Source organism: Chamaea fasciata, unplaced genomic scaffold, assembly GCF_029207755.1.
Source record: "Chamaea fasciata isolate MVZ Bird 193981 ecotype frontalis unplaced genomic scaffold, bChaFas1.0.hap1 SCAF_7, whole genome shotgun sequence".
NCBI classification, from domain to species: domain Eukaryota; kingdom Metazoa; phylum Chordata; class Aves; order Passeriformes; family Sylviidae; genus Chamaea; species Chamaea fasciata.
In genome coordinates this window covers 540897-567488 of record NW_027094092.1, presented here as the reverse complement: position 1 = coordinate 567488, position 26592 = coordinate 540897, and the positions used below count along the sequence as shown (strand labels likewise).

Here is a 26592-nt window from a genome sequence, read left to right as displayed (position 1 = left end):
TTTTCCTCATTCCAGCTTTTATTTCATATAAATAATCCCTCTACATCAGATTTGTCACCTTGTCAGTTTTTTCTCTCACCATAAAGAAGAAACAGCTAAGCCACAGTTGTCTGAAAAATCACAACCCAGGCACCAAACAAAGTGCATTGAGCAAAGTGTTAATGAGCAGGAAAAAATACACTTAGAACAGGCACAACCTGTCCAGTCCCATCCCCGGGGCCTGGATCAGACTCGGTCCTTCCTGGGCATCATTACCTGCAAAGTCACTTGGAAGAAAGGAAAAAAAGGAGGGAGTGGAGGACCAGTGATGGTTTTCCTTTCAGAATGGAGTCTAGCGCAGTAAGGTATTTTATCTCTTCAACACAGTACTGCGCCAGGGCAATGTAAAATTCCTGCCTGGCCATGCGTCCAGCTGCTCGTGGGGCACAACAGCTCTTGAGCTGAGACTGTGTGTTCCATGGACCATGAGGCAAGCTGGCTCCTGGGAAATGCTGGAAATGACTCAGTCTGACTGGACCAAGAGTCAGGTCAGAGACCTGATGTACAAAATAATAACAAATTAAAAAACTAAACAATTGCAACCAGGTTTTTGAGCCAGTCAGATAAGGAAAATCAGCCTTTAACAGTGATGGAGAAGCTCCAGGACCTGGAGCAGTTTTACAATCTTCTATTTATCTGTTCTTTTATCTGTTGGGTAAGTCCAAATAAACCCAGTCTGGGCTTTGGTGGGGTGGAGATGTTTCTACTGATAAAACACAAAAGCTGCACGCTCTGTTTCTTGATAATACCTGGTGTGATGCCAGTAAAGTCTCCTGACTTTGGCACAGGGAGGAAATTCCCAGGCTTGTGCTTCATGATAGGTGTCACGGGTCTAAGTCACGTGGAAGAACAAATGTTTGTCTGTGCAAATATTAGTTTATTAAAGCAGCAGAGTATTTCAGTCCACACGTGCCAACCTGATCTCCAGGGCAGTCTGCCAGCCTGGTCAGCCAATATCCTACAGGACATTCCAGGCAGTCTCCATGCATACCTGTCCCAGGGATGCTTACTCTGGCATCAAATTTTAGAGCAGCAACTTGAAGTGAGGGAGATGCCCGCTCTGCCCTGTCATTCAGAAGTCAGAAATTCTGTTGTGTTATTCCTTGTGCCTTCTCCTTAACTGGTAGCTGTATTCCAGCTGGGTCCTAGCTTGCTGTAACTGGAAAGCCAAGCAGCTGGAATTCCTGCACGTTTGTGCTTGTAAAGCTCCTCCAGATCCTCCATTTGAAAGGTATCTTTAAGGCCAGGTCAGAAGGTCTGCAGGGCAGCTTAAAGAGGATTCCTGCTCTTTTATTCAAACACAAGGCTATGGAAGGCACAACCAGGAAGGTGAAAATGTCTGATATGAAGTCTTGGACCCCCAGCTCCAGTTTGGGCTCGGTCCTGCTGCCAACTGCTTTGGGCAGCGTGGTGGAGGAGGAAGATTATTGTGCTGTCCCCCTCCTCGCCGTGCTGCAGGGATGCCCAGTTACGCTTGGGAAGGGGGCACGGAGTTTGCCGAGTTATGCGTACACCTGGTCACCCGAGCAGCCACCTTCCTTGGCACAAAGCACTGTCCTGGTGAGCTCCTCAGCCTCTAAAAGGGGAGGAGAGCTGGAGGCTCTTCAAGGAGGAGGAGGTGCTGGGGTTGATCCGGGCTTGTCAGAAGCGCTCCATCCATCAATCCATCCATCCTGCTGATGCCCCGCAGCCCCTGCCACTACCATACACCTCTGCCAACACTTCAACCACGTGCAAACCTCTAGTACAAGAGTTCTGAACACAACTTCTTCACCCACCTACTGAACTACACCCTAACACCTTACCCCTCTGCTTTGCCAGTCGCCTCTTCCTGCTGTTCCAGTTGCTGGCACAGCCCCTGGCACGTGCCTCCGGCCTTTGGGGAAAAAACAGGGGGTGTGCCCAGAAACCCAAGCCGTAAGTTTAAAAAGAATTAGTCATTAAATAAAATAAAGTGCATCCAGTAGACATTTCCTTGGCTTTCCACACAGCTGCAATATATGCCAAACAAATAGATAAGTGATGGTGTTTTCTCTGTAGGGTGGGAGTGTGTGCACCCTTCCCTGGCCTTTGACACATGGATAGGGAAGGGGGATGCCAGAACTAAGGGTGGGGGTGGTGACGGGGACCCCACGTGTTGTGAATGGTGCTGAAGGGCGCAGGGCAGGTGCTGAAGGCTGATTTCATTGAAGGTAAAAGAGTGAGGACAAGCTTCTGCTCCTCTTCTCCTCCACCGCCTCCAGCACGTCATCCTGCGAAACGAGAGCAGAGACAGCCACGGGATTACCAGTCTCCAGGGAACTGCTGAGCTGTAAATTAAAATGTCTGCTGAGTTCCACCCTGGCCTTCCTGCACCACTGGGGCATAACCCAGATACCTGCTGCCAAATCCGACAGGAGCAGTGGGGGCTCTGCAGCCCAGGGGACGAGCTGATTCTACCAGAATCTGGATTAAACACTCTCAGTCCTCCTCTAGGATGGATACGTCAACTTTCCTCTTTCCTTACATCTCAGTAGCAACAATCCTGACATGTTCTTGCGTGTGCTGGTTCAGCACCTGGAGCACCAAGAGAAGAGGCTGATTTCAGGTAGGGCTTTGTGATCCTTCCCGGTGAACCCAGCCTGGGTGTGCAGCACTTATGAACCCCGAGGGCAGAGGCTGAATCGGCTTTTCCTGATGAAAAACTATTCTATGAGGGGAGCCTGCTGTCCTGGAGCTGCTTCCAGACCCAGCCATGCTGATTTTAACTGGGAAAGGCAGACTTTTTATTCTTTTCTGTGGGGGGACACATTGTGGGGAGACAACTGGAGATGGCGCTGAAGGCAATCTTGCCCTTGATGTATTGAAGCTGTGTGAGAACAGAGTGAGAACGGCCTTGCCCTCACAGCTCTGGGTGTGCTAGGGAGTCGGTTTGGGTTTGCTGGCCGTGCTGTGAGGAGGAAGGGACAGGAGGTTGTGTACGGGACAGAAAGGGTAAGATGCTGTGCATAGGACAGACAGGGTTAGGTGGCTGTGCTAGGGACAGGAAGGAGTCAGCCAGAACTGGAGAACAAAGAGCCAGAGCTGTGTGGAGCTGCCCATAGGATTGCAACGGAGAAAAGTTACGAGAGGCTTTTACAAAACAAGGTGCTGATGCTTAAAGCTTTCTGAAATTTTACTGAAGTGCTCTGAGTGTCGTGGCCGTCTCGACAACCACACTTTTCTACTTGCCAGGTGTTTGGGCGCTGCTCAGAATTGCTGAGCTGGTATTTCCCTGCATCCCTGTTTAAATCCGTAGATCTGCCTTTTGCTGATGCAGATTTCAGCACTCAAAGCTGCCAAGAAAGGTCAGGGAGGAGGATATGAGGAAAAAAAAAAAGAGATTAAATCCTGCAAAGGCAGAATGGGCCACAGGAAGCTTGGCTTGCATAAAAAAGGAACTTCCCAAGGAATCATGTAAAGACACAGCCACAGGTATTTAATAAGGAACTGCACTGGAATCAGACCTGAGGTGCTGACACAACTGATGCCGTGTACAGCTGAGATGAGATTGTTGCTGGTGACTTAACTCCTTCTCCTGTCTGTGTGCAGCAGTGAGGGCTGACTGTGTCCTGCTGCCGAGGGTCGCTCGGTGCTGTGGCAGCACGCTGGGATTTAATGGGACTGGGAAAGGCCAGAAGCAGACTGTCAGTCACACTTGGTGGTCCAGGTATTGTAAAGTAATCTGGTTTATGAGTCTGAGCTGACTCCAGCACGAGTTCCCCCTATTGTGGATCTGTTTGATCACTGATGCTTTCACAACTCTCTCACTGTGTTTCAGTGCTGGGAGACAATTCCCTTTCCTACTTTGCAGTATTATCCTTTCAATACAGACACCTTCTTCCCATGCATGAGTGAGTCTTTACAGCCAAGACACTGGTGGGCTTTAAAGTCATTACTTCTCTCTCACCCATCAGAGCCCTGAGTTGTGTTTAGATGTGTAAAGCTCCAGAAAATGGCCCTGAGGATACAGCCATGGCAAGCTTCAAGTGCTCTGACTGGTAGCCACCTTTTCCTAATGTTCCCGTATTTATTCCTGGGCTTCTCCAATACGTTGGCCCCTGCCCCAGTGTTGTGTTCTGGCTTGATCTGTTCACTAACCACGTATCTACAGAGACCACAGTTCCACTGCTTTCTGCCTTCATTTTCCTAGACTGAACATTCCCTCAAGAGCCCTGGAGCCTTCCTTGTGTGTCCCTGGTCTCTTGCACCATTCTCTCAGGATCCCTGTGTTTTCCAGTGGTAACACTGTCCTCCCCATGTTGTGCCATCGCTGCAGAGTTATGGAGACAACTCTGTCAAGTCTCACTCCCTGACTGCATTGGAGACTAAGCTCTCCACTTAGGTGGCGCTCCGAGTTGCTCTGGGAATTTAAAATGCCCGTGGCATGATGATGGGCTCCAGAGGGTGGTGTGGGCTGCAGGAAGGACCAGGGAAGCCGATGCCATTCAAGGCCAGCCCTTGACCCTGCCGATCCTAGCCCAACTCCCCAAACGTACCAGCAGATGGTATCTTCCTGTCTCCTGAACCTCAAGGAAGCTGGTTGTTCTTCCGCAGCTCCGCAACTGTTTTGGGAAGTGCTGGTTTGTGCTTGTGCTGTTTCCTGCACCAACCTTGGGCGCTGGTTTGCATCAGAGCTGACCTCTGCTGACCTCCTCCGTCCTGCAGCACTCAGGCCCTGCCTGCCCCACTCCTGTTTACGTCAGCCAGTGCTGCAAGGTCAGATCCCTGGAGCTGCTCTGGAAATCTACCCCCAGCTGCATTTTCTCTAAAGATGTTAAGATTAATTTTCTCAAGAGAATTCAGGGAAAAGCTTCTGTGGTTTTTGTGTATCGTTTACTTCTCTGGGAGTTGTTGGACAATCTCCAGGGATTCCAGTCCTGCACTTCAAGTAAATATTTATTCCTTGTTATTTGAAGCGAAGGATGAAAGCCCCACCACACTCTCTGCGCAGCATCTCCCACTGATTTGAAGGTGCTGGAGATTTTTAGTGCCATAAATAGATGTTGGGAGGGGGAGTTGTGAAACCCACGTGGTGGCTGCACAGGGCTGTAGTTGTGCAGGAAGGAATGTGAGATCTGCATCTAATGTGAGAAGGACATGGGCCCCACAGAGCCCCCGAGCAGGGCAAGGGGCCAGCACATCGTTATCACTGAGTACAGATGTTTCCAGCTGTTGCAAATACCTGCTGGGCTCTGAAGTGGACTTAGAGCCCTATTACCAAACCATGGGAATCTCCATTGCTGAGATGAAAATGGACTACTCTAATTTATTGTTTCCTCTTAGTTGGTGTCTAATTAAAGTTATCCTGAGTGAGCAAAGTAGTCATTAATTCCTTCATCCTCTAATTTGGTGGGAATTTTGGTCGATTGGAGAGGCATGGCTGGACAGTAATCTCCCATTATGCCTATCCAGGTGTTTCATAACATTCTCCTAAATGCTGTTGGAATTAATTTCCCTCGCTTGAAGGAATTTTAGTTCAAACACAGAACCAGCTCCTGCTGGTTCTTGATGTTTAGTCGTTTTTAAATCACTATGACGCTTGCGCTTCTCCCTGCCTTTTGTATGGATTGGATTATAGGGAGAGTCTTTGTTAGCAGCTTAGCCACTTCATCCCTAAGCTCATTTGCACCTCTGGGAGGAATACTGAGCAACACCGGGGGACACATTGCAGCGTAGGGTCTGCAGAAAAGCTTCTGGAACTGGGGAGAGGCACTTGGTGGGGGATCTGCCAGCCTGGCTCTGAGCAGCTCCTTGCCACAAGCGCCCGCTTTTGGAACAGAGCTGCTGACTCTGCGAAGGAGAGAGGCAGGAGTATCCTGAGAGCCACGCCCGTGTTAGGCAAGCTGGCCTGCGTTCTGGAAACATTCATCTCTGTTTAGTGTGATGTCCTGCTCTGTGGAACATTGCCTGGGAAAAAACACACCTTGCAAAGAGCCCCTCTCTCCTTTCCCCTTCTTCCTAATTTCTACCTTAACTTTGTGCCTGTCATCCTTTGTTCCTTCTCCCGGCTTTGCATTTGCCTTGATGGAAGAAAACCATTTGTTTGTGTAAAACTTGGAGCAGTGCTCCATAACCGGCTCTGTTCTCCCTCCCAACTGTTTGGTTTGTGGGCCTTTGCGCCAGGAATCATCTCACCCTGTGTACTTATACACTGCCCTGCACATTAGTGTTACCATCTGTAATTAAAAGTGTGGCACTCGCTGACCTTCTACTGGGAAGAGAATCCCACACAGAGTCAACCTTCTCCCAGGCTCTGCCCACGAGGTGGGCCCTTGTGGCTTTGCAAGTGTTTTGGGGAAGGACCACACAAACCTCAAGTTGTGATCACCCCATAGACAGAAATAAAGTCATCCCACTGAGGTTATTCCTCCCATCCTTTCTAAGGTCATAGTTTCCCAGGAACAGATCAGGATGTGCCCTAACTAATGTGTGCCATCAACCAACCTCAGCAGCCCAGTTTTCTGTCCAAATTTTTCTGTCTTACTTTCCGTTCCTTCCCCACCCACTCCAGGACAGGCCTTTGGGATCTACAGATTTAATTACCTTAAAGATCCATAGCGCTGCTAATGAACGTTTCAGAACGGTTATCTGGTATGATGCCATTGTACCACAGAAAATGGAGTTGTGGCCCTTATTATGGCCGAGAGCATTAATGAGATGACTCACCTTATGTCTCAGGCAAGCTGGTGCAATCTGCTAGTTGTGAGTGTCCCCGCCGTCCTTGTCCTTGCAGTCCTCAGGCTGGTCCCCTTCCCCAGACTGGGATTTTGCCGTGTCCTGCTCGGGCACAACAGTCTTGTCAGAGCTGGATTTCCCTGGGGACGAAGGCTCATGGTGTTCAGTGCCTTCAGCATCTTCACTTCCTTTCAGTGCAAGTGCCTGTCCCTCAAGAGCAGTGCTTCGGGTCACTTCTTCCCCTCCTCTGCTCACCAGCTGTCCTTGATCTGCATCCAGTCTGTCTCCTGCTGCTGTGTCGAGCTCTCCTCCGTGGCTGTTGGAGTTCTCAGAGGACTCCTGTTCTGAAGCTGGCTGTTTCTCCAATCCAGCTCCATCTACATTCACTCCCAGGGGCAGTGGCAGGGTCTCCTTGCTGCCAGGCCTGGAGCCTTGCACACTGCTCTGAAGGCCGCTCTGTGAAGCAGTGCTGTCAGCACTCTCCTCCTGGGAGACGTCAGCAGTGCCAGGCTTCCCGTTGGCATCTTCCCCAACACTTTCCTTGCTTGTCTTGGGCCCTGGCTCTGAGTCCCCGGGGCTGGCCACAGACACCTCCGCGCCGCAGCCCCTCATTCCCCTCTGCTCCTCCTTCTGGCCATTCTGGGCAGGCTGGACCTTCCCACTCCGCAGCCGCTGTGAGGAGGAGGCCCCGTGATCCTGGAGGCTTGGCTGTTTCCCCTTCTCCTCCAGCTCAGCTGTGCAGTTCTCTTCCACCCCCTCATCACCTCTGCTCTTCTGCCTGTCCATACCAAGGCTCCTCTGAGAAACAAAGAGCATATTGAGTTCAGCTTATTAAAGCACCTGCGCATTGTGTTTCTTGCCTGTGATGGTTCTGAAAATCTGAGGAAAAAGGATGTAGGTGGAGAAGTGTTCAGGGCCCAGAATAGGTGAGGTGGTTGTGCTGACAGGTTGCACTGTGTAAGCAGTGAAGCTGCTGTCACACCAGGCCATGTGAGGAGTGTTAGTGACGAGTACAGTTACCCAAAAACAGAGGTCTCCCAGCTCTGGAATGGATTGGAGATTCCAGTTTTCCTGATAGTGCATGTGTTGAGAACTCAGCTGCCAGCCTGCAACTCAGGAACTCACCTGGCCATCAAGGTCATCCTTCAGAAGAGAGATGTCCTCGCCTTCTTTTGCATCCCATCTGTCAAGAAAAACTATCAGAGTTTAGCCCTTGAAATGCTAACAAAGCCAGTGTCCCTTGCCTGACACCCCGACAGGGATTCCTCGCAGGGCCATGTACTCCTTGTCTGAGCCCCTTGTCCAGGCCTATCCAGAGACTCACTCGAAATCACTACAGCTTAATCAACTGGTTGTTGTAATTCTAATTGTAATGCGTGCATAAACTCCAATTGTCAGAACAGACAGTTAAGACTAAGAAGACAGAGTTTGCTTGTGCTGATGCCTGCCTGGTCCTGCTTGCTGACGGTGCCCAGATGTCCCAGGTCTCCACAACAGCAGACACAGAGGCAGACACTGAAGGCTAAAATTGCTTGCAAGTCACAAAGGCTGTCGACAAGGGCCTGCAGTGACAGGACAAGGGCCAATGGCTTCCCACTGACAGAGGGCAGCGTTAGGTGGGATATGCTTCCAGGTATGGGCGGTGAGGCCCCGGCATGGGCTGCCTCCTCGTAGTTTGGCAGGGAGTGAGACGTGGACGTGCGCACCACGGCAGTGCTGCTAACTCCTCACCTCCTGGCTCTGCCTGTCAATCTGTCCTTCCCCTTGGCTCGGCTGCTCACAACTGACACTGCTTTCGGACCAGGGTCGCTCACATTCACTCCACGATGTCCTCCACCTAGGAAACAGGTTGGAAATGCCATGCAGAAGCAGCAGATGGACCACTGGACAGGCCAACACCCTTGAATCCTTGGAAAGGACCTCTGAGGTGGGATGCCCTTGAAGCTGTGTGCATGCTGCATGTATATTTTTTAAAGTAACAAAGACAAATCGAGAATTTAGGGTATTTCTTGTGTGTTATTTTAATTGCAAATTCCAATTCTAACTTTAAATTTTTTTCCTTAGATACAGTCTTACTTGTGCTGTTCTTGGAAGACTTCTACCCTGCACACAGCTATGAGAGCAGCCATGTGGTATGCTCCAAAAGGCTCTCAAAATCTGCAAGTGTCTGGAGAGAATGCTCTCCCTGAGGGATATCAGAGGTGCTGGCATTTAGTGGGGCGACATAACACAATCCTGTGGTTTACTCACCTCTCCCGTCTGCAGGAAAGGACCTGTGCTGGAATTTCCTGGCATTCCTTCCCCCTGCAGGGACACAAGAAAGGATGCACCAAAGTGAGTGAGGGTCTGTAATGGACAGGCAGCAAAAAGCCTGATGTTCAAATAGGGTGTCACGAGGGAAAGCTTTGTTTTGCAAGTCCATCTCCTGAGAAACAGGAGTCAGGACGGACTTATGCTAGTAAAGAAGCCAGCATGTGCCATAGGGATCAGAGATGATGTGCTCTGGAATAGGATTGCCTCTTTAAAGAGTGTGTGGGAAAGGAGGCAGGGCTGAGCCTCCACACTGTGTTGTACCAGGCTATAGAAGCCACTGCTCTCTCTGGAAAGATCCAAAGCTCTAGCACCCAGCTGCTCAAATCCCATCCCCCGAGCCCTCTGCCCAGCAGGGAGGGCTGAGCCCCCAGCTCAGAGGCGTTTGCCCAGGAAAGCAGAGCTTCACAGCTGACAGCCACGGCAGCTGCTGCGGCACTGGGATGCGCACCATCAGCGTTCACTAGCGTCAGGACAGAGTCTAGGTGTCCCTTGCCAACCTTTCTTATTGCTGGGATTATCCAAGGCTGGCTGCCCATCCTTAACAAAGTCCTCTTCAAACCTGCAGGTTAAAAACAGGCATTGTCAGACCTGACCATCCTCCTCCAGTGTGCAAAGCGTGGGCAGGAGCCCTTGGCACGACGCAAGCTCCGGCCTCTGGCCCTTCTGCACCTGCCCACAGGCAAACCTGTGCAGGTTTCTCAGCAGCTGCTGAAGCTGCATGTGCTAACTGAGGCCGTGAGATAGCTCTACCCCAAAGAAGAACCACTAAAACCTTTACATCAGTACCCACATGTATATATTAAATTTTATGAGCATCCTGTAGAGGTAGCGTAGCTGTACTACACTCAAATGCAGCTTCCCAAGCTTCCAAACACAATCTGAAGTAGCTTCAGGACTTGTCATCTCAAATCAGACCATTTGGTTGGCTTCTAGTCCTGCCTGGTTTATATTATGGCTTTTCTCTTAAAAATGGATTTTTGGAAAAACAGTAAGGCTCAGGGCTGTCTTGCCAACACTCAGCAGCCACTTAAGTCAATTCACCCCTAATTATTGGGGTCTCAGGGACTGAAATTTGATGTGTTTGGTTCCATTCCTCAGCCAAAGGACTGTCCCGCCTACCCGTCCTGTACAAACTGTTGTATCACCAAACCTTTGTAAGAGCCCCTAACTCCACACCTACCAGAAACTTATCCTGCTACAGGTGCCGGGTCATCCTCCAAAGCTCTCTGGCTGGTGTCACCCAGCTGAGCCAGCAGAGGCAGAGGGACCGTGATTAAGGCAGGGATGTGTCCGGCTCGTTCCCAGCTGTCCTACATTGCTGTTCTCAGCACTGTCCCTGTATGACAGAGGTGGCCTTTTGAAGTGACCCCCTGGCCCTGCAGTGCCTGAACAGGCTCAGTTGATGGGGTGGGGAGGACTTAGGCATGTTGGGCTCTCCCGTGCTTGGAAAGGACAAGCAAGCGGGGGGCAGCGAGAGAACCTGTGGCCTAGCAATGCAAGTTTGTCCATCCACATTTCTGGAAGAGCACCTGTACCCTCCTGTCATTGGATTTGTTCATGTGGAAACGGAGAGGATCCTCCAGATGCGGACTGAGCCTCGGTTCATGCTCCCCTCCCTCCTACAGTCCATACCCTGGCTGGACCAAAGGCAGGCAATCTTTGCCAGCACATGGTATCCCCTCTCAGGAGAGCTCATACCAGGAAGAAAACATGAGACTCACTTCCATACAAGATCCCACTTATGGGCATGGTCTGGGGAGGAAGAGGCAGCAGTGTGGATCTGGTAGGGACATGACAGCATGGAATTGGTAAGTATCTGCACAAGATCCCACTACTGGCGTTAGGCCTGCTGCAGGCAGAGCACCCTGGGACAGGGAAGGACCTACATGTGCTCCGACTTCTCCACATCCCAAGCCCGTCGCCACTCGCCCTTGGCATTCTTGTGACGTGCCAGGCGCTCCAGGTCAATCTGGTCCCGCTCCCTCTTCCAGCGGATGTACTCCGAGCGCTCCCGGCCAGTCATGGGTAAACTCAGGTCTCCAGGGCTCTTCTGGACTGCCTTCCCACCGTCCTGGTGGAGGGAAAATAGCTTCTGGTTAACAAAACTGTCCGAAAGAGCTGCACTCAGGGTACTTTGTACTCTCACTGCCACAAATGCTCAGGAATATTTGAAAACAACTTGGGACAAGGTCAGCTCCTTTCTCTGAAGTGATGAAAGGACTCTGCTTTACCCAAAGCCTAAATACACCGGCTCTACAGAAGGGAAAACGGAGGCAGGAACCTTTGCTTGCAAAGTGTGGAGTGCTTGCAACATCTCTCAACAGGGTTTGAATGATGAGTCCCCCAACCTGAAGACTTTGGGATACATAAATCAAAGTTATGCCTGTGAAATCCTCCACACAGTGAGAAGGCAGGGAAGGAAGCCAGCCCTCTCTGGCCACCAGGCACCCACAGGAGCCCACAGTCACAGAGCTGCAGCCAACCCTCTGCCTGACAGCAGCACTCTCGGAGCAAAGGGGCTCTTTACCTTCACTGCTGTCAGGCTCTTGGTTTATTGCTCCTCATGACAGACTGGTTAAGGGCTGACACTGCTCAAAAATTTAAAACGTAATGGAAAGACAGTTCAGAGCTGACGGAGCATGTGGGGGGGAAGTAGCCCAGCTGTCAGGTTAATGGATGAGGTGGAAGCAGGAGCCGACAGGCTGTGGTGTGTTGTCAAGCAACAGTGTGTAGGGAATAGCTTAGTGCAGAGCTGAGTCCTGGGGTGCTAATTACCAGCGGGTAATTCATCACCTCATACACGTGTCCTTCCATGCCAGCCACCCTCACACCTTCCCCAAAGAGGAATTAACTCCTCAGCCTTGCACTGCGGGTAAGAGAAGCAGCAGGAGGAAGGGACTGAAAGCCCTGTTACCAAGGTGACCCATCTGCGTAGGCCAGAGCTGGGATGTCACCAACTGCTCCTCCATTCCTCAGCTGGCAGGAGCTGGGGACCTGACACCGTGCCCCCAGGAAGGGGGAGATGAAGGCCAGAGAAAGACAAGGCACAGCAGGGTAAAGCCAGGGCAAGCACTGTCCCTCGGCTGGGGCACAGCCTGGGAATGCTCCCCACTGCTTCCAGCCCCATGGCAAGGCACGGTGGGTCCTGCCAGGATGGATCCTGATGCAGCCATAAAGCCAAAAGTGAGGGAAGGACTGGGGCTGATGCCTGTGCTCTTTTGTGGGGAGAAGCAGAAGTGGCTAGGGGTCTACGGAGCAGGAGGAGCCGGTCCCTCACCTCGATTACACGTAGCTGTGGTTAGCTGGACCACAGGCTATTGTGGCCCCCTTCCTGCTCTGAGGGGCTCAGCTGAAATTAGTGTCTAAGAGCCCATCTGTGTCCTCCTAATGAATCACACTGAGGTGGGGTTATTCTATTTGTGCTCCATTAATTAAAGCATCTGCAGGCTCGAGGGAGCCAGCATGTCTCCAGGCTTTGCATTAAACAGTCAGTGGGAAGGCCTGTGCTTTAATTTACCTCCATCCTACTCAGCTCCTGCTGAAGTGAGAAGCTGTAGCTAATGCAGCCTGAGCTTTTCAATCCACAAGGAAACAGTTTTGGGAGAGGAACTAGCCAAAGCTGTGCTGCCACAGGGGTGAGCGTGTTACCCTTCCTAACACCCCTATGGCTGTGTGAAGGCCTTGAGGAGCCACCACAAGTGTGGTGGCAGGTCCCTGTCACCTTTCCAGTGCTGCTTGCTCCAGGTGTGTCAGCTGCTCTGCAAAGTTTTGGATGGTGAGAGCGATGAACAGTGGGAGCCACCTCAGGACACAATGCTGCTTCACAGAACCACAGGATGGTTTGGCTCTGAAGAGACCCCAGAGGTCATCTTCCTTTAGGACTAGGTGGGGAGGCACATTCCACCCGTTTCCTCTTCCAAGACAAGGGTCCCCACAAAGGGACCTGGGCCCACTCACCTTCCGGCTGTGCTCGCTTTCTGGGCCTCTGTCACTGTCTGATCTCCTCTTCTCTGCTGTTCTCCGCTCTTCTGCCTGCAAGGGAATGGACACGAGAATTATTTCGAGGATTAAGCAAGGATTCCTGGCAGCGGAATCAGGACCTGAACCTATGCCGACCAGGACATGTAAGAACTTCTCAGAAAAGACCAGCAAAAGAGGAAGGATGGTTTCTGGGGCCCCAAATCAAACTGATGTAGAAAAAAAAGAAGTCAGAAAGCAAGGGGTGCGTGAGAAAAGCATTCCCACAGGTCCCTCCTTCTCCCAAGCTGGAAGCAGAGTGGTGTCCTGCATGATCCTGATTCTTCCCAAGGCAGACCAAGTTTCAGGAACTTTTACAGACTTGGGCCATTTTAGGATTCCACTGTACAAGATCTGGGAGCCTGTCTGACATGCAGCTACAACCCCTGGTCAAACTAGGAGTGATTTTAGTCCCCGGCAAACATGGCATCCTACCAGGACGCTGCTCCCGCGGGGTTTACCCATGCTGCCACCAGATTGGCAAGCTTTGCTGTGGTGTAGATATTCCCCTGCCTGGCAGGAGGTGACAATCAGCATCTAAGTGAGCTACAGACACCAAACATCGGCCAAGCCACGGGTTCTCTGTCCCCACGTGGGATGAATAATAGAGGCAGGGCCATGTCAGAGGCCAGGGTGGGATTGCAGCGGGTCTTAACGAAACAGTCTGCAGAGCATAAAGATCTTTTAGGAAAGGCTTCCTGCCTGGTTGGACAGCTACAGGGCTGGGGCTGTGGGGGGCTGAGCTTGTCCTGCTGCCATTTTGCAGTGCCAAGCAGAACTGAAACACAAAGAGGAACGTGGCAGCACGAACTGCCAGCTCAGCCCTTCCAGAAAGCGGCAGCGTGGCGAGGTCCAGCCCAGGCTGGAAACAGGACTTTTATTCTGTGCATTCACCAGACACAGCTTTAGTTTTGCAGGGAAACTCGGGATACCAGTCTTGATACCTGCAGCTCTGCCCAATCTCCTAAGGCAACTCATGCTGCTGCAGCTTGTTCTCATGTACTCCGTGGAATCATGCAGGCAATGAGCTGGGGACACATTTTTGGGGGGACTGCCCACACATGCTAGGTCTGAGGGAGGTGGGAAGTGTGGCCATACTGTTCATGGACTGTCATTGCACTTGGTGCGTGACAGCTTCACTGGTCTGACTGGCAGCTCCAGTACAGACTGATCCTTGGAAATAACAAGGAAAGTGTTAGCTATATTGTCCTGGGATTTCTCAGCAAAGATTTGGGAAAAATGCAGAGGGGTCTGTGCTCAGAGAAGCTCACCCTCACCATATCCTGCCTGTTGCAAAAGGGGATATGGTGAAAGATGACACTGGGGATTTATTTCAAAATGTTGTATAAGTGAAAACTTGTACAACCAAAAAAATGTTTCCTCTGGACTCAAAGTCACCTGCTCTGGCAGCCCTGTTTGAAGAACCCTGTAGTGAGAGATGAATGAGTCTCTGCAGTCCCAAACTGAGCATTTACAGAGAGATTAAACAGCAGAAATCTGGAAACTTTGCTCTCCTGGAGTTCTGCATCCTAGTGGCTGTCCCATTTGGAATGCTCACTCCTCAGTACCCACCGCAAACCTGGGTCACAGAGACACTGCACAACCCTCCATCCTTTTACACCCTCACTGCAAGCCAGCTGCCTTTTGCCTCAGTCTGCTTCTATTTTTGCTTCTCAGACAGCATTGTGGAAAATGGAGAAGACCACAAAAATGCAGTTCTTTTGTACCAGGACAGCAGGTCAGAGCTGTGCAGAGAACAGTCAGCTTGGCTCTTGCACTGGCTCAGTAGAAGAATTCCCGTTGTCCTGCTGCCTCAGAGCTGGTGTTCCTGCAACCACACACCCAGGCCAAGAGGGACAAAACATGTTTTTTTCTTTTCCTTCTTCCTCTCTGCCCCCGAAATTAAGAAAAAGGACGTGGACATTATCATTGCTGGTGTAACTGTTCCTGCAGAGCGCGAGGAGGACACAAAAGCCTGAAACAGTCAAGGAAGATTATGATTGTTTATCCTGAGGTTTCTGCCAAGATTTCTCAGTTTCTCAGTCCAGAATGGCGCAGGGTGGGGCACAGGGTGGGGCAGAGCCTGCTCAGAACCAGCCCTGGGATCCCAAATGCCTTCTGCCACTGGGTCTTTCTGACTCCCTGGCACACATATTTCCAGCTAATGCCATTGTGCAGTGGTGACAATAGTGATGCCATTATCCAGTCAAGCACTGGTTTGTACTAGCAGCTCTCCAGAAGCTTTGACAGGCTTCCACATCTCTGGGCTAGTTCAATGCCTTCTTTCTTAAAAATAAGGACTATCAGATGAGTTAAACAAACCTTTTGGTACCCACTTCTCCAGGCACGTGTCAGCACCACAACTGGCATTTCTTCTTGAAGAAATGAGGAGATTTTTGTAGGAGCTTAAAGCTGTTTTTCTAGTGCTCAGATTCCCCACTGGGCAGGATTTTTGAAACTGGTACATGAGAGGATTTTTTTTATAACTCTTTTGAAAAATCTGCCTCCTTAATTGTGCTGCCTGAAGGGAGCTGAAGACTTTTCAGCCACCCTCTCTGCCTATTTTCCCCTCCCATCTGCAATGTAAAAGCAAGTGTTTCTCCTGCCACAGGTTTGGTTCCTCTCCTCGGCAAGCACCAAGTCCAATTCCTCTGTGTTAGTCCCTGAAAGCAGCTTTTGTATCTCTTGATTACAGTCATTTCTGATACACCATCCTGGGAAACTCTGTTAATAAAAGGACAATTTAAAAGCCCTGAAGCTCTATCAACTGCCCATTTAAAAGATGATTTGTAACCTGTTAATTAACCATTGTGCTCCACTGGTCCTGGGCTGCTGGCTCCCAGCTCTAATGTACTAATGAGCCTGAGACACTGCCAAAGCATGGAGTGGCTTCTTAGGGCTAAAAATCAAGGACTGTCTCCAGCCCTACAGGCAGGAGAGCCCTGAGGCAGGTTTAGGGGCAGCCAGGCAGAGATGGGTCCCAGATGTGGCACTTCCAAGCCAGCAGCAGCCCTGGAGGTTGTGAAGCTGCACCAGTAGAGGGATGAGCTCTGCAAGGAGACAGGATAATTTGGTCTCTTCAGCCCTATGGGCTAACAGAGAGTGAAAGAGTCTTTCCACTTATGGCACCAGCACTGTGTCAGAAAAGGAGACCACGAAAGCATCTTTTTTCCCTTGCATTTCCTCTTTGGCAGCTCCTTCCCCAGATGTGCTGCAGTCTGGGACTGACAGCACGGGGTTAGCCAGAAGCACCATGGGCAGCAAGAATGGGAGTTGTTTCCTTCTTTGGGTTTTTGTTTTTTGTTTGTTTTTTCTTTATTGAATTTCATCGTGAATAAAAATAGAGAAAATGTGTGGTAATGAGGAGACCCATCAAATACTTTAATAGGATAAATCTGGCAAGCGCACAGAGGAGGAAGCAAATTTGACAGTGGCCAGGCTACTGGAGGGGGAGTGATGGATGTGATTCTTTCTCCTAGGCCTTTGTGGGAGCCCCAGAAGAGCAGGGAACCAGTTGGGGCACGAGGTAAAAAGGCCCAAAGGATGAACCACGCTGGGGTTAATGAGTGACTGAAAGTTAATCCTTGAACCAGGGCTCCCAGCTCAGGTCCTAACACAGCTACCCAGCCGACACCACTGACACCCCAGCAGGCTCTCCAGCAGCTGATCGATTTGGGGATGAAAATGAAGGGGTTTTTTTAATAACTGATTAAAGGACAGAAAAGAAAAAGTGGCGAGGAAACGGTGGTTTCCATGGCAGAAGATTAGCAGGAGTGTGCCACTGGAACATGTGCTGCTCAACATGCTCATAAATGGTCTGGAAAAGGAGCTGAAGAGAGGGATGACAGTTTGCTGATGATACTAAATCATCCAGGGCAAAGAATGCAATTTGCCCGGAAAGAGCTGCAAAAGATCTCTTGACATTGAATGCCTGCATCATAAAATTACAGCTGAAATTCAATATCAGTTATACAAAATAACTCACGCAGAGAAAAATGTCCCTTCTTGTATACACGCACAGAGTAATGAGTCCTGAACTATGATTAACAGTCAGAAATGAAATTTTGGTGTTACTGTGACTAGTTCTCTGAAAATGTTAGCTCAATTATTTAGGGGGGAAAAAAAAAAAAAAGGCAAAGAAAATGCAAACTTGCTGGGAGAAGAATAGAGAACAAGCCAGAACATTGTTATGTCACTGAGTACATCCTGGAGAGCCCACAGCTGGAATACCATGTGCAGTTCTGGTCTGCTTGTACTGAAAAAATAACAAAAGCACAAACTGGGACAATGAGAATGATGAGAAATAAAGAACAGTCCTCAGCAGACAAGTCTAAATAGGGGCAATCTCTGAAGTTACGTGAGATAGCTGAAGGGAGATGTGAAACAGGTCCATAAAATCATTTGGGCTTTGGGAAATGACCAGGGAATGATCTATTCACTACTTCCCCTGATGCAGGAGCAGCAAATGGAGCTGTCAGGGAACAAGGCTGAACCACTCTGGGATTCTAAGCGTCAATGATTCTACGGCTTTGGCCAGTGCAGCCTTAGGCCTGCCCTCATACACACTCTGAATCCAGATGCTTTGAGGCCAGTGTGAGCAAGGCATTGCCAAAAACACATATACGGATGCTCAGCCTCAAATTTCATATTCCATAATGAAACCAGACGAGAGATGACCTTCCAGGGCAGTCCATACACTTAGAAGAGGGCACAGGACCTAAAGCCAACATCCAGGCGCTCCTGCTGCTGCTCTCTCTTAGCACAGCCCCAGCCTTGTGACCTCAGAGACAAGTGTTTGAACAGGCCCAGCAGACAGCAGAAGACACTTGCCCAGCACATTACAGAAGTACATTTGACAACCTCAAGGGCAGGAACAGCACAGTCAGGTCAATCCCATTACATCCAGGAGTGTTGGTGTTGCCTGGACTGAAGCAATGATGTCTGTCCTGGGAACTTTTGGGGTTACCAGGGGCTCAGTCAGGCAGCTGATTGTTTGTGGTGTCCAAAACACTGCTTGGCAGCCACGAGAAAGGAACACCAGTGTTCTTGGAGCCTAGGTAAGGCCTGGGGAGGAGGTGGAGGAGCTGAAGATGAGCATGGGTAGTAGCAGCAAATGGTTGGCACTATTTCAGAGAGGGGCTGCAGATGTCTCCCAGCATTCTTGGGTGTGTTTGGTAGCTACTCCAAGTGTTGCTTTCCTACACAGATTTGCTGCCCCTGTTTGCTGCAAGCATTCTTCCTTATCTGTGAAAACTCCCAAAGAGGAAAACAGCACATGCCTCTGCGTGTGTAAAGAGAAAGGTATTTGTAAAGAACTATTTGAAATATGTTTCAAAGATTAACAAAGCTTGGCCAGCTCACTCAGCAGGTGATGGCCGGGCACAGCAGGATGTGGTTCAGAAGCAGATACTGCCCAGCTCTGTTAACGTTTAAGTCGTGCAGTGAGGCAGGAGGCCACTGCTCCTGTCCCAGTCTGCTGTGTGGCTCCAAAGAGAAGCTGCGAAGAGAGGAGGTGAGATTCATGCCCCATATCTGGCAGTGCTTTCATCAATCCTTCCAAAGCAGCATCACAGGTTTATGACCCCAGTGTGTTTTAGCTTTTAGCTAGGATCACAAGGGAGGGAAAATATTGTGGCTTTCTTCTTTCGCAGGGATGGAAGGCAGAGCTATGGCGATAAGCTGCAGTATTAACATACAGTGTCCCCCAACGGCCTGTGGCTGGGCCCTCCTCATGCCGGCAGAAGTGGATGCCACGGACGGTTACAGGCCAATCACCAGCACTGTACTTACCTTTTCCTTGTTATCCATGGTGATGGCAATCTGCATCCTCCTTCCCCGTCGGAAAGCCACCAAGTGGTCCATCTCCTCCTCGCTCAGGTCTGGCACTCGGCCCGGGCCAGGGAAGCTCTCAGCGCGTTTCTCACTGACGATCCTCTTGCCCTGCAAGGCACAGGCTGAGTTAAGGACACCCTAGGAGAGTGGCCATCCCAGGCTGCGAAGGATTTTGGGCTGGCAGAACAGAAAACGAGCCTAACAGCCAGCTCCCTTGGCTTACAAAGCTGCCACCCCGCTCTAAGGGATCTGTCATATTACAGAGGTGTGTTCAGCTGAGCACAACATTGGCATGGGGGGATTTCCCCTGCTCGGATCATCGGCAGCACGAGCGCTGAGGGATGGTTTTGTTTTAAGCTTGTGTCTGTGTCCTTGAAACAAATGTAAGGTTGGTCCCTCCCCACACAACACATCCCAATAAAATGGGAGGCTACCTTGGAGCATAAGCCTAGAAGGTGGAAGAGAAGAGGAACTGTGGGGTTCTTTCTCTCCAACCTTGTCCACACAGCAGTTACTCCCCTGAAGTGTATTAGCACTTGATAATTCATCATTTCATAGTCATTGTGTGCTCGTATTTCTGGAATTATTTATTCAGCAGTGGAATACTTAAGAAAACTGATATATAAACTCCTTGAGCAAGGGCAGTTTATCCCTCTCAGATATTATTTACAGCTGTCTGTATCAGTGTCATGACTTCACTACATGGATTTACATCTGGTTCTTATTTTGTTAATGATCTTTGTTGCTGGCTGATGTCCTGCCAGTGCCCTCAGCCATCAATTCCACAAAATGAGCACAACTTTTGTACAGAAAGACATGCTTTTTCTTATTTAAAAGTATCATCTTCCAGGCCAGTCATGTGCCTTTTTATTTTTGCCTTACAAGGAAACAAGAGACTTAGTAAGTCATCTCTATCGTCATCTCTGATCTTTTTCTTTTCTCTTCATTCATATGAAGTCTGCTCAACTTCACCAGGGATGAAGGAACCTCAGCAGCTTCCCTCTCTAAAGGATGGTGCATTTTACTCTGTTCTCCACCTTGGGCTTTCCCATTTTCTGGAGTCTTGATTGAAAAGGTACTCAAAACCTCCAAGGAAACTTCAGTGAAACTTGAGAATTCTTTGTTGCTACGAAATTGTTTTTAGAACCAAAAAGCACACCCAGGCCTCTGATTTTTAGGGAAGACTTGCAATCAGGGCCTTTGCCATGACATGTGAAACCAAGAAGCCTCACATGAACCTCATTTTCCCTCGGCTCTGCCAGGAGTGCAGATGTGAGCGTGGAGGGAGCCTTGCTGTGCACAGCCTCTGTCAGCATGACCTTTTTTATGGCTTCTCAGTCATCGAGCTTCCTAGCACATGATAAATGTTTTAGGAGACACTGGAGTATTTCCAGCAGCAGAACCTCAGTCTCTTGTTTATCCATCTTTCACATCTGTGTGATTTTGCTGTCTCAGCAGAGACAGTTCTTGAGTCAGCCTGATGCAGGGGAGAGGAGTGGTCCCTGCTCTGCCTGTCCTGTCAGCCCCAGATGAACAGACGTGGTGGGAACCTTGTTGCATATTCCCTTGGGGATTTCTAGCTCTGCTTTTGGATTCAGTAATTCTAGGCTGTACTGCTGAGGGTAGAGCCTGAACTGGAGACTGGCCTGGCTCTACCCTACCCAGAGCACTGGTACGAGGTGTTTGGCATTCTAGTTAACATATTTTTTTTTAATTAAAAAAGTAAGCCCAGAGATATTTTAGAAGGTAACTGCAAGCTATTAATCCACAAGTTGTACATCAAACATTTATTCATCTTAAGTCAGCAGCTATTCCCTAGAGCTCTTCAGTGTTCAGGTGTTGATGGCTCATCCTTCAGACACATTACAGGGTCACAGACACCTCTTGCCAGGGAAGTCCGGCAATGGGAGGATATTTGAAGGTGACTTCATCACTTGCTGTCTGAGAAAGTCCCTCATGAGACCCGAGACAAAGAGCCTCATGGCCAAACACCCCGAGCATAACGGAAGCCTCAAAGAGCATCACTGGATTACAGGGAGGTGACATCATCCCTGGGCCACTGGCTGTTAAAAGGCACGGTGTGAAGGCTGGTGTGTTGGCAAAGCCTTTAAACCCTGCATTTACTGAGCAAATGGCAAGGAAGACACAGAGGAAATACAGGAAACAGCTATTTAACAGAGCTGTGGTAGCTAGACACATCCAGGCTGGGAGGCCACCACATTTTCTGTGTAATATCCTTTGCCCTCCCTCCCTGTACCACTCCTTCCTTTCCTTCTTCCCTCCTTCCTTCCTTCCTTCCCCATTTTGCTACTGGCTAAGCTGCCTCACCTGAAGGCGCATTCTGCTCAATGTGTCTGCTGACATGTGTCTTCTTTCCTTGTGTCCTATTTTAACAGTCTGGGGGATCTCCCAGCCTGCTCGTCCCACACTGGGAAATCCTGGTCCTTGGTGCCGCAGCTCCCAGAGTGAGAGATGTCATATGAGGAGAGCACCCATGCGGAGCCAACAGGGACAGAGAGCAGGGTCACAGCCACAGTGCCTTGCAGAGGCAACTCCTCCCTCCCACAAAGGGCTTGTCCTGGGTCATTCCCTGCCTGACAAGAGATCTGGGACTCTGGCACCAGCTCTCTAGCTTAGTCAGAAGTACACCACTCCCCTTCCAGAGACACCCATGTCTGAGGCATACCTTAGACTGTAGAGGCAGTGTTAAAAATACTCATGCGAGGTGTGCCAGGAAAAAGAACAGGGGAACAAAGGAAACCCCTGGACTTCTTTCCAGTTGGTGCAGCTTTTCAGCTGGCTTGACTATGATTTATGTTGTTGAGAATTGGATGTGGGTGGTTTTCTGCACAGCTGAAGAGCTCAGGTGCTGGGACCTTGCAGTGGTCACAGGAAGGATGGTGGTGCCTCATTCAGTCACACCAGTGCCTCTGAGCAAGCCCCTCTTTCCAGGCACAGCAACAGAGTTTAACACCAGAGCGGCCCAGGAGGGCAATAAAGTGACTGATCCCTCAGGAAGGGAACTGCCAAACATGGCCGGGTGGAGGGTGTTGTTGAGGGGGTTAGCAAGGCCTGAGGGCTGATTCCTGGGAATCAGATACAGAGAGGGAAGCATGTGGTAGCTCTGAGGTTATGCTGAAGAACTGTGAAATGAGAGGGAACAAACAGTAAGAGAACTATTCCCTTTGGATGTGGCACACTGGACAGCAAGCTCAAGTGAGAGGCAGAACAGAAGCCTCTTTGTAAGTCAAGAGGCTGCAGTGGAAGAGCAATCCTCTCCCCTACTCACCTTTGCTTTGTTGTCCATGGTAACTGCCAGCTGCATCCTCTTCCCCATCCTGAATGTGAACATATGATCTGCTTCCTCCTCCTCCTCCTCTTCCTCACTGCCAATGCCGAACCCAGGGCTTGTAGGACAGGGGCTTCCCCATTTCTCACTCACCACCCTTTTGTCCTGGAAAACAAACCACTTCCATTAGCAAATCCAGGTCCCTGACTCCGGGATGTGATTCCCTTCCCCAAACACACCTGCACACAAGCGGGGAGGCAGCTACAGAACAGACAGCCCTTGCCCCCAGGAAGTTCCCTGTGCCCGGCACACTGCCGTGACATTCCTGGGGAACAAGGGGCTTGTTGTCTGCTCAGCAGCAAAGCTCACAAAGACAGCAAGGCTGAAAAATCCTTTGCACTTACAAATCTGACATTTCAGACTAAAATGCCAGAGTTATGGGAAAGAAATGTCATCCTCATCTCTTTCTGCAGCACACTGAGTTAGCTTGGGAAAGCCTAAGTCCTGCGGGAGGTGGCCTTGGAAGCCAAGTGGATGGCTGAGGGTGGTGCTCACCATCGAGAGAGTTGGGCTATCTTGTCCATAGTGTTCAGTCTGGGTAATTGCATCTTTCAGGTCCTGTATGAGAGAAAAATGTGTGCAGCAGTGCACCCCGAGAGAGGCGAGGGCCGTGGCCAGGGTGGGAAGCCAGTAGTGCACTGGCCTGGATCCAACAACCCGCGGTGCTGAAAGCAGGGTGGCCTGGCTCAGCAGGCTCTGCAGGAGCTCTGGCAGATAAGTTCACCAAGGGGTTAAGGCAGGACTGGCTTCCCAAGCCCCATGCTGCCAGGATGGGTGGACAGAGCTTATCAGATTGGGTCCAGTTCGGAAGGAAACCTGGGACTCACAGACTCTGGCCCAGGGCCACTTGCTTTGCTCACTCCCAAAGCCTAAGGAGACCGTAAGTTTTCCCAGCTTATGGCACTTTCAGAGGCATTCCTGATGCCTCCAGTGACACACACACACACACACACCCCTGATACCCTCTGCCTACATATTTGCAGTGATGCTGACACCTGGGACCTGTCCAGGGCTGATTGTGCCTGTACACACACCCAGTGATCTGCCAGTTATCTCTCTTCATGAGTAGAGGTAGCTGGGCATGGCTGGAAACGTATGTGCAGCACCTAAAATCACTCTGATCACACACCTCTGCAGGATTCACCCACACTTTTCAGGGCTTAGGAGCTATTTCCTGTGCCTCAAAGAACTTTGCTGCGATGGTCTTTCTCAGAAATGCCACTTTGCAGCAGCAGGACTGGAGTGAGAGCTGGCCCGTGGTGAAGGAGAGGCACCACTTACATTGTGAGCTTTGGTGATGGTAATAGTGAGTCCGTCCTGCTTGGGCCTCCTGGAGGTAACAGCCATTCCTTCCTGTTCCGCTCGCTTTTTGTCTTCTTCTATTTCCTGAAACACAGATATCTCCCCTGATCACAAGCTTGTACCTGGATGTTGTTAATTTTCCCGTTTAGTTCTGCTAACTGGACCCACCTCTACCCCTAAGGGGGAGTGGACCAACTTGTGTCCCAGTTATGGGATGCAGACAGAGGAAGGCAGCATTGGGCAAGGAGATGCTGCAGCAGTGGGGCAAGTGTCAGTGTCTGTTCTCCAAACCAACTAGAGAATTGTAGTTAAAGGCTAAGCTAAAGGCTCAGCTAAAGGCAGAGCTCTGCCCACCTCCTCCAAGCGTTTCCAGTATAAACATGGTATCTATATCTGACTGTGCTGACAATCTTCTTTGTACTGTGAGTTGAGGACCCCAAATCAGAGCTGGTCACGGTAAGGACCTGCAGACTCACCTGGTACCTTCGTATCAGTGCTTCGTTCTTTTTCCGCAAAGCCAAGATTTTCTTATCAAGTTCAACATCTTTCTGCTCTTTCTTCCTTAACACAGCATCATCCACAGCAGCATCCTGGAAACAGAGGGAGCAAAGCTCTTGTCAGTCATCACACCAAAGGATGAAACCTGCTCCTTCTGTCTCCACAGGGTGGGAAGTGAAAGTCTTTCCCCACAACTTCTCCCTGACTTTTTCCTGACAGAATTGACCTTTTCATTTCTTACAATTTTTGTTCAGCAATGAGGTAGTTTGAGCAAAGCACTTCTGCCCCACTTTGATGGCTGTCAGTGGGATTCAGAGTTAACACCCTGCTTATCTGTATGCAGTACGTGACCCTCACCTTTGTGGGTTCTCAGGCAGGGAGGAGGTGTGCTGGGTGTCAGACAGTGAGGGAAAGGCAGCAGAACCTGCTCGTGGCAGCTCCTGCGCCAGCCCATCTCCACTGGTGTCCCCAGTGAGGGGTATCTGATCTAACAGCACCTGCCAAGGGCTGCTCGGCCAGGACACAGGGACAGAGGCACCCATCTGTTTCCAGGTGGGACAACAGGAACATTTAAACCACCTCCACACATTCTTCTGCCGGACAATGGGATTTTGTCAAGATCTGTGGGAAAACAAATGGCTTTTCCTTTGCCATCCATCATCGGGTATGTGACAGGTGAGCAGATTGCCTTTGTGGGTGGATACAGTTCCATGGGCATTTTGCAAGGCTGATTAAAGCCAAATTCAGTGTTTACCTGAACAGAAGCTGTTCTGGGAGCACTAAATTGGCAGGTTCACTGTTTACCGAGCTCTGGGGTGTTGGCTGCTGAGGGTGGGATCAAAGTGGTGCATGCCCTCAAACACACCCCTTTCATCTTCAGATTCTTTTGAAGGAGAACTGGCAGAGCTGCCGGCTTGAGAAAAATTTAAAAATTCCTGCAGAGGTTGTATTTGTGCTCTTCTCTTTTCAAAGCAAAGAATGGAAAAGGCCTGTCAGGCTGTTGTCCCTCTGCCCATTTGTCAGCATTCTGTCTACGCTGCAAGAGGGCTGGTGCTGGGGGGAGGGGGTCCTTCCATTTCCAGCTGGAAACAAGTCACTGGAAGGGAAGTTCACTGGTGTTCAGCGCTTCTCCTCCCCTTTAACGAAGCCATGAAGGTGTTTCTCTCTGCACAACCCGTTTCAGCAAACGCTGGGAGCTGTGGGCGAGAGGAGGTCGCCGGGCCCCACGGCCGAGGCGCCGGGCAGCGTGTGCAGCCCACGCTCGGCTCCCAGGGGCTCACCCATTGTACACTTCAGCCCAGTCAGCGTTTGCTCGTCAGCTGCTGCCCCGAGCCAGCCGGGAACAGGGGGCCGTGCCCTCTCCTCCATTTCTGGAGCGAATCCGCTGCCCCAGCCCGGGCTGGAGCTGATGCTCAGGATGGAAAGTGGCTCCGCCATGCCCTCCCCAGAGTAAAGCTCTTCCGGGGAGCCAAGGCGCCCGTATGTCACCGCGACAGGGAGTTATAAATGGCTTTGGCAGAACAAACGTGCGATGGCTTTGAATCAGCAATCAGCCGAACCAAGGCCTCCCTAAGAGCAGGGTATAGCCACAGAACGACAGGCCTCGTTCTACTGCAAACTGAAATGGCACAAAAGGAGAAAATGGAAAGCTGCCGGCGTCAGGCTTCAGTTAAATGACGACATCCCGTTGTGTCACAGCCCCTCTCCTAAGTGGCACACACACTGGCTACGCAGCTCCTTGGGGGCTGGAGGGACACCTCGCTCCAGACTGTCTCTGCGTGCAGTGTTTTCCCACACACTTGTACGGTCGCCCGCTTCTGCAGCGAGACCTCGGAGACAGCAGCGTTGGTAAAGTGTGACAGGCAGGAGGTGGGGGAGGGAAGGGGGACAGGAGCGGCCCGTGCTAGCGCTCTTCTGCGTAAGCAAATGTATCCGCTCTTTTTAAGAGATATCCTCTTCCTTGCCCGCTGCAGCTGAAGCCCTCACCAGCACGGGCAGCATCCAGCACTGCCGGCATTTCTGTTTGTTATCTGCCTCCCGGGAGGCACCTTGTCCCGAGCCAGCCACCACAAGCTGCCCCGGAGAGGGATGTAAACCCCGGCACCCAAAATGCGCCCCCCCCGCGCCCCTCCCCGCGGTGCGGTACGCCTTGTTTGCTCCCCGTGCCTGCTGGCAGCCAGGCCAGGCGAGAAAACAAAGCGACAGCCACCCAAAGGCCACCCTGAAGGAAGCGAGTGCAAGTCCTTGCGTGGCCTTTTGAGGTGAGGGACCCGGCGCCCCCGCCCCTCCCAGGGCCCGCACAGGCGGCACTCACGGCTCGGTGCATGTTGGACATCGGCGGCGGAGCCCGGCGGATTCCAGAGCAGAGCTAAAAGAAGAGAGCCATCAGACGGCCTTTCTCAGCACTGGTTGCACAGCATACAAGATCATGTTTTGATTACAAAAGCCTCGTCTGGGCTGCCAGCCAAGAGCACTGGCTGCCTAATATACCAAGCACAGACAGGGTTTGGAGTGCCTGTGTCCTCCTCTCCAATCTCACTCTCTTT

At 50.7% G+C, this 26592-nt stretch overlaps 1 protein-coding gene across 2 annotated transcripts; it reads right to left on the bottom strand.

The window, feature by feature from the left end:
* Positions 1 to 26569, bottom strand: CCDC9B (coiled-coil domain containing 9B). Of its 2 annotated transcripts, XM_066187073.1 has the most exons (14): positions 26361 to 26569; positions 24025 to 24138; positions 23528 to 23632; positions 22742 to 22804; positions 22187 to 22351; positions 18856 to 19005; positions 13006 to 13080; positions 10935 to 11119; positions 9546 to 9607; positions 8986 to 9039; positions 8467 to 8572; positions 7861 to 7918; positions 6727 to 7533; positions 1 to 2291 (listed from the first exon to the last, which is right to left on the bottom strand). In XM_066187073.1, the coding sequence occupies exons 1-13, from the start codon at positions 26379 to 26381 to the stop codon at positions 6757 to 6759; spliced, it is 1935 nt and encodes a 644-aa protein (XP_066043170.1). In that variant the 5' UTR covers positions 26382 to 26569; the 3' UTR covers positions 1 to 2291; positions 6727 to 6756. The 2 variants fall into 2 exon arrangements, with proteins under 2 accessions (XP_066043170.1, XP_066043171.1); XM_066187074.1 differs by lacking the exon at positions 22742 to 22804 and having other exon boundaries at positions 26361 to 26568.
* Between the last annotated feature and the right edge of the window lie 23 nt (positions 26570 to 26592).